This window comes from Mesitornis unicolor, unplaced genomic scaffold, assembly GCF_000695765.1.
Source record: "Mesitornis unicolor isolate BGI_N332 unplaced genomic scaffold, ASM69576v1 scaffold11231, whole genome shotgun sequence".
NCBI lineage: Eukaryota > Metazoa > Chordata > Aves > Mesitornithiformes > Mesitornithidae > Mesitornis > Mesitornis unicolor.
In genome coordinates, this window is record NW_010161725.1 from 65,984 (window position 1) to 73,093 (window position 7,110).

At 34.3% G+C, this 7,110-nt stretch overlaps 1 protein-coding gene across 1 annotated transcript in view; it reads left to right on the forward strand.

Moving 5' to 3' along the window:
• The window catches only part of CWC22 (CWC22 spliceosome-associated protein), a 30,767-nt gene extending 23,894 nt beyond the window's left edge, over positions 1-6,873 (forward strand). Inside the window, exons 15-19 of the mRNA XM_010193420.1 lie at positions 934-1,086; positions 1,989-2,116; positions 3,102-3,203; positions 3,300-3,496; positions 6,287-6,873. Coding sequence (XP_010191722.1) covers positions 934-1,086; positions 1,989-2,116; positions 3,102-3,203; positions 3,300-3,496; positions 6,287-6,873 — 1,167 coding nt within the window. The remainder of the gene's footprint in view (positions 1-933; positions 1,087-1,988; positions 2,117-3,101; positions 3,204-3,299; positions 3,497-6,286) is intronic.
• Positions 6,874-7,110: the final 237 nt, after the last annotated feature.

Below are 7,110 nucleotides of genomic sequence, written 5' to 3' on the forward strand. Positions count from 1 at the left end.
TGAAACTTGTTATATTGATCAGTTGTATTAGTGAATTCAGTTAACATTTTGATTGTAATAAGCATGGTGAATGCAGAATGAGAACTCATTTTCTCTTTATAGCGTTGCTTTTTTTCTTTCTGCTTCTTTCTTTTCTTCTTGTGGTAGAACAGTAAGTCAGAAACAAAGGAATGGTGCTAAAAAGAGGTAGAAATATTATAAGTTACCAGAAAAATATCCTTTTTACAGTGCTGAAGATTAATTTTGGAGACTCTCATCTTCTACCACTTCATTGTGGGTGGTTTTTTGTTTTTCAGTAGACAGCTAGCTCTTTGTTTTTGTGTGACTAATTGCAGTTATTTCTTCATTAAGTTTTCCCTATCTGTGATATTGACAGTTAAGATCAAATACTTGTCTTCTCAAGGGAGCAAGTTACGCTGAAAGGAAGTGGATTTTTTCCCATTTGTATTTATTATCTGGTATTTGAGAAAATGCTTTTGCTGACAGTCAGTTACAAAACACTAACCATATGAATCTACACATTCAGAAATGCTAATTTCCATGTTCTTTGGAATGTTTACATCCAAACTGTCTTACCTCTGTTCCCTGCTGCCTCTCAAATTTTCAGTAGTCATTCAGTGATGTAATGAGAAAAAGTTACATCTGATGGGGTTACATCAGGTGAAAATACTGGATGTACAGAAGCAAAAGAAACTGCTGGATAATTTGCTGCAGTTCAAAATTGATAATTGCCAATTTGCAATGCAGATGAGTTTCTTGTTCTGACAAACTGCTGAAAGCAATAAATGTATCCATTTTCTTCTCCTCCAAGGGCTGTTTAAAAGGAAAATCCTGCAGTAAATATTTGCATTGTTAGGTCACTTACATGTGGTTTATTTGCATGTTTAATATTTTGTTTAATCTGGTTGTTTAAATTGTACAATGTTGTCTCAGCGTTTCTGCATGTTAAAAAAAGAGTATATGGAATCCTTTGAAGCTATTTTCAAAGAACAATACGATACCATTCATCGTTTGGAAACGAACAAACTGAGGAATGTTGCCAAGATGTTTGCTCATCTACTGTACACCGATTCAATTCCCTGGAGTGTAAGTAAAAAAGGCTATTGTCCTAGATTTCTTTTTCAATAATTAATTTCCAGTATTCAGAAATAATATATAATATATTAGTGTTAGTATTCTACAACTTGGAGCTACCTGTATCTGTAAATTATTTAAAATATCTTCTCAGACAGTGTTGAACAATTCAGTATTGCTCTAACTCCCCTTTCTGCCCCCTGTACATCATCATCCTCCCTCCCTGATTCTGACGTAGTTAATTTAAGCTGTTATTTTATGGAGCTCAGCTAGAATTGCTTGATTAAAATATACTTTCTTCTATAATTTTGAACTTCTAATCAGCAATGTGAATAGCAGAACTGTCTCTAAAAAAAAAAGCCTAAAGAAACATTTAAAAATTATCTTAATATATTAAATTAAAAATTGTAATAGAATTATAAGAAATTTAACAATACTGCCATTTTGTGATTTAAGTGCCAAATAAATAAAAGCAATCCCACATTCTGAGATAAAGTAATATAACATTAAAAATGAAGCATTCATTATTAAAGTAACATTCCATACTCTTTATCCTTGCTTCACAGTCTAGTCTAATTGTCATTCTTCAGGCACACATAAATCAGTCCTAATAGTTCACCTCTTTAGAACTTAACTCTCAAATCTTTTAGCTTCCCAGAAGTTAAAATACCTGATTTTCTCTTATGGAGAAAGAAGTAGCATAAATATGATCAGAAGCTGATTCCAGGTGGTAGAAAAGTATTTTTGAGGAAGAAAGTCTTGACTAGGAATTACAGGGTTTATGTTCTTGAGGGAGGGGGACGGGGGAGGGGAGAAAAAAAAATTTTATTAGTTATTTCAAGAGGACACAAGTTTTTAAGATAAATAGAAGAAAGTATGTTTAAAGTTAAGGGGTTTTTTCTAAATATTTTCAGGTCCTTGAATGTATAATACTGAGTGAAGAAACCACCACATCCTCCAGTAGAATATTTGTGAAAATATTCTTTCAGGAGCTCAGCGAATACATGGGACTTCCTAATCTAAACGCAAGATTAAAGGATGAGTAAGTTGGCATTTATTTTCAAAACTTTAAATTCAATTAGTTTCATTACCTGAAAAAGTACAGGTGGTAACTCTGTTTTCAGGTTCAACTAAGACTGCAGTTCTGTAGCTGCAGTACTTTTAAGAATTAAATTCATGTATAGATACAGTCATTGCAAAGAGTCCCATTAAGCTGAGTATGTTAATATCAGTTTGGGTTCAAGGATGTGTGTGACTATTTGTAAGGTCTGTCTTTTTTTTTTTTATCCTCAAGTGATATTCAGCTTGTATAAGAATTTTTTAAGTGCAAGTCTATCTTTACGTATTATCAGCTATATAGCTACGTAATAAATGTTACCGTGGCTTCTTTTTCTGACAAAACTGTAAAAAGAAGCACATAACTACTAATAGCAGTTTTTCTAGGATTAGTTGCTTATCCTTAAATGTAGTGTAAATAACATTCTCTTCAGTCTGTATGTGATTTTTAATGCATTGCATTCTGGCAATTTTCCTTTCAGTTGTTTGAGCTATTTCCTGTAAGTTGGGATTTCTTCTGTGTATGATTAAGAATTTAGTAGATGCTTTAGCTCATGTAAACTTAAACTTGAAACCATACTTAGGGCCTTGTTTGGGATTTCAGATCTGGGTACCTCGATCTTTGAATTTCTTGGTCAGCAAGTATTATCCTTTGCTGTCACAGGCTACTGTGGTTTCACAACTCTCTTCAGGCTTCATAAAACCAGGCTTTCTGTTGTCATAATCTGACAGTATGTATGTAATTCTATGTGTGAAGAAGTTTTGCTCTTTTCATAAAAGAGCAATTTTTTAAATAGCTTTTTGGTCAGATACATCACAGATATAAAAAGTGAAAGTATTGAAAAATGCATGAAGAGAAAATTTTTGCTGTCCAATGGAGATCCGTACAGTTTCTTTTTCAGTTTATTAATATTGATAAGAATTAGTGCTAAGCTGGCATGGCATTTAATTTAAATGTTTGTTTCCATCAGAACATTGCAGACTTTCTTTGAGGGATTATTGCCTCGGGATAACCCAAGAAACACTCGTTTTGCCATCAATTTCTTCACCTCTATTGGCCTTGGAGGACTAACGTAAGGAGCACTCTTCTGATTTGATACCTACTTTCCTTCTTTTTCCTCCTTCCTGCCAAAAAAAAATGTTATTTTTTTGTTGTTGTTCATAATTAGAGATGAATTACGGGAACATCTTAAAAATGCACCAAAGATGATAATGACACAGAAACAAGATGTTGAGTCATCAGATTCCTCTTCATCTTCAGAGACAGACTCTTCCTCAGATTCTGATTCTGACAGCAGCAGTAGTAGCTCAGAGTCATCCAGCAGCAGTGACTCTTCATCTAGCAGTGACAACAGCAGTGACTCAGGTACTTAAACATTAGCTATAACTATTTACTTCTCTTTAATTTTCCTCTATAAAAATATTTATTTCTATTTCTATATATACTTGATTTTAGAAAAAAAAAATCTAGCTACATACAGTGTTTCTCTGCTTTAAGAACTAATCAATTTTTTTAAATGTACATGTTTTAAAATATTAAATACTTGATTTTAGAATTTAGAAAAACTGAGTTCCATTTTTAGAAACTTAAATATCTGAGGAACATTGTTTTGCAGATTGCTGTTTTACACAGTTGATACCTGTTGCACAGTGCTATCACTTCAGTTTAGTGGAGGATGGAGGCATTCCCTATTAACATCTCTGGGAGATACTTTCTGGTTAACTCTAGAGACTAATGTCTGCAACTCTTTTTGCTTGTCTTGATTGACACAGCTTGAAACTACTTGTGTCCTTCCCTGTAAATAATGTGGTGCTTTGTGGGTCAGAAATCACATTGTTCAGTTCTAACAATGTGTTTAAACTTTATTCTCTTTCCAAGTCTCCATTTCAAATTCCTCTTCCCTGAGAAGAGGTTGTGTAGTGAAGGCTTTTGTCTGTAGACAAATCTCCAAGGAAGAATTAGCTTTTGCTGACAACTTAGTATTTTGTAGTTTTATGTATTTATAGTTAGTGTTCAGCAACTTATACCATCCTGCTGATGTAGAACCTCCTATTTGACATGAATTGTCATAAACATTCCTTATTCTGTAAAGTACATCCTAGTATGAGTTAGTGTGTGTGCAGTCTCCCCCAATGTGTATAACATGAGCAGATGATAACACAGCATGACCTTCTATAGTACAGAAGCTTGCTAATTCAAAGTTAATTTGATTTATTATATGCCTTTGAAATGAAAATGTTGATTAATAAAATAAAAGCAGTAGGAGCTGCTCATGCTTTGAGAATGCATTTTTTGTTCTTCATTGCAATCTTACTGTACAAAGTCTGATTTGTGTGTCATCACGTTAATCGCATTAATGACGACAAAGCACTAGAGGAGGGCACTGTTAAATAGGGTCAGAGAAGGTGTTGGTTCAGCAAAGAGCCAGATGGCTCCTGTGTAGACAGCTGCAGCTCTGCTGAGCTGCTTCATAGGAACCAGAGAGGTACGTCCTTAGTGACAAACCAACTGCGTCTGCAGTCTGCTAGTATCAACACTTCAATTTTCTTAGTTTAGGACCTTCCCTTTTACTAGTTGTCCTTTCTCCATTCAGGAACTCATTTATTAAAACTTGCATTTTGATATCTTTGCTGCCTGGTTTCACTTATTTTTTTCTGTTTTTTGTGTGCTGAAATGCAGTGGTCAGAACACTAATTGGAGATAACTATATTCTTTAATGGTAAACTTGGCTGAGGTCCATTAGTGGTCATAACTCCAAGTATGTAGAACTCAAGTATTTGATGTACTAATAAATCAATTTATGGCTGTGGTATTTTCAGAAAGTGATTAGAAACAATTAGCTGATATGATACTGCTGTTCATACAATAAGGTGTTTATTCTAAATAGCTGTAACTTCAGTGTTTACTGTTCAGTGAATCTAGAGGTTACTTCTAAAGACCAAACAGAAAGAGTAAGACCTCTTCCACTGAGATGAGCACAACTCTGTAGTTAGAAATACACAAGTTTTAATCTTGAGTTGTTGACAAAGCTGTCACTGTTTCTCCTGAAAATGTGCCAGAGGGCCGTTGTTATGTTCATATACCTCAAGCCATTTTAGTATGCCTCTGTTTCCTCATAGGATAGTGTTGGGAGACTTTTCCCCATCTGCTGTTTTTAATCTTTATTGGCTGATCAGCTTTTCCAGGAAGTAATTGGAAAAGTAAATTGTTTTAAGAGACTGGATGATCTGGGAATGGTGATCTTTCTAAAAAAAAAATAATATACCAAAGCACTCTCAAAAATATATATGATTTTACAGCCTATACCTGGTCCTTTTGTATCAAGTCAACAAGAGGATAATAATGGGTAGAGGTTCTCAAAAGTCAGGCATCACTTCCCCTCTTAATCAATTGGAGTTAGGGAAAGCAAGGTTGTTGGAATTCTGTCAGTACATAGAATTTAAAATCTTTTCCAACATGAAACCATATCTTACATAACCAAACAGTTCTTGGATTAACAGGTTTGCAGATCTTATGTCAGATTCTCATTTAGTGAGTTACTCTATTTTAACACTTATATGACTGCTTAGTAGTATCTTGCATTCAGGTGTAGGTTTGTTGGTTTTTTTTGGTAAGTTGAAGTTTCTTTTCAGTTTGAGCTGCATCATGTTCTCCATACCTGTATAGGCATTGTAAATGGGATGAAATGCAGAAGGCAATTCCCCAACTTCTTATTTGATTGCTCTTAAGGTTTTGGGGTGGTGCATTGTGACCTTGCTTTTTGTTAACATGAGATTCTTGTGTTAGTAACAGTGGAATCACTGAGAAATACTGAAGCTTACAGGAAAAATGGAGAGTAATCGTGGGCTTGATAGTCAGTTCACACTTTAATGGAGAATTTCTCTGTGTAAAATAAAAAGCCTGCAGGCAAACATTTAAAAATAATCAATACCTCCTCAATTAAATGAGTAAATTTTCCCCCATAACATGAGATACTCAGCTGGGGGTTGGGGGGGCAATAAAATCAAAGTTCATTATTTTGAAACTTTTGTCCAGATACTTACCCAAAAAAGTTTTCTGACAAAAGAACTCCAGAATTTTCTAAGTAATTGAACAAGTTAAGTGTAATAAATTAAAATGCAACCTCTTTTGTTACATGTTTTGTTAAAATTTCAGATGTTTCTAAAGCCAAAAGAAAGAGAATGCAAAAGAAAAAAAGAGAATCTGATAAAGTTTCCAGGAAAAAGCATGAAAGGAAAAGGAAATCACTAGAAAAGAAAATGGGAAGGAGGCAGCAAGAGGAAAGAAGTGATACTGAGAGCAAATCAGAAAGAAATCACCGAAATCTGAGAGAATCACACAGGAGAGATGACGTATCAAAATATCATCACAGAGACGACTCCAATGGCAGAGACGGTTATTATAGTGGAAAGGATAGGAACAATGAAAGAAATAAGGATCTAGACAATAAACACAGTAATTCAAAACCAAAGAGAACGGAGAGAAGAGCTTCTGTGTCTGATGATGAAAACTACAGACGCTGGAGCAAAGATAATGGACATCGCAGTAGAAAAAGAGAAAGATCAATATCTGGAGATAGAGCCCATAATAATTCGAGTCCAAGAGAAGAGGAACAAGAACACCGATACAGAAATGGTTCAGAGAAACACCGAGACAAGTACACCCGTTATTCTGACCAGTACAGAGAATCTAGAAAGAACGAGGACAGACGAAGGGAGAATTCCCCACACGGACGGAAATAATTCTTAAATGTGCATTTCTGAGATGTTAAAACTGTATTTTAAAATCCATTACTGAACTTTCTTTAAAAAAAAGAGACAGAAGTTTTGTACAGAGTGATAGTTTGCATTTGTAAATTTTATCAGACTTTTTCAAGTTTTCAGTACCATTTTTTTATAGCTATTGCTTTGTGTTTTTCTGTTAAATTCTTCCTTTGGAAAGATGAAGCTGATTATTTTGTGAATAAAACCATTAAGATC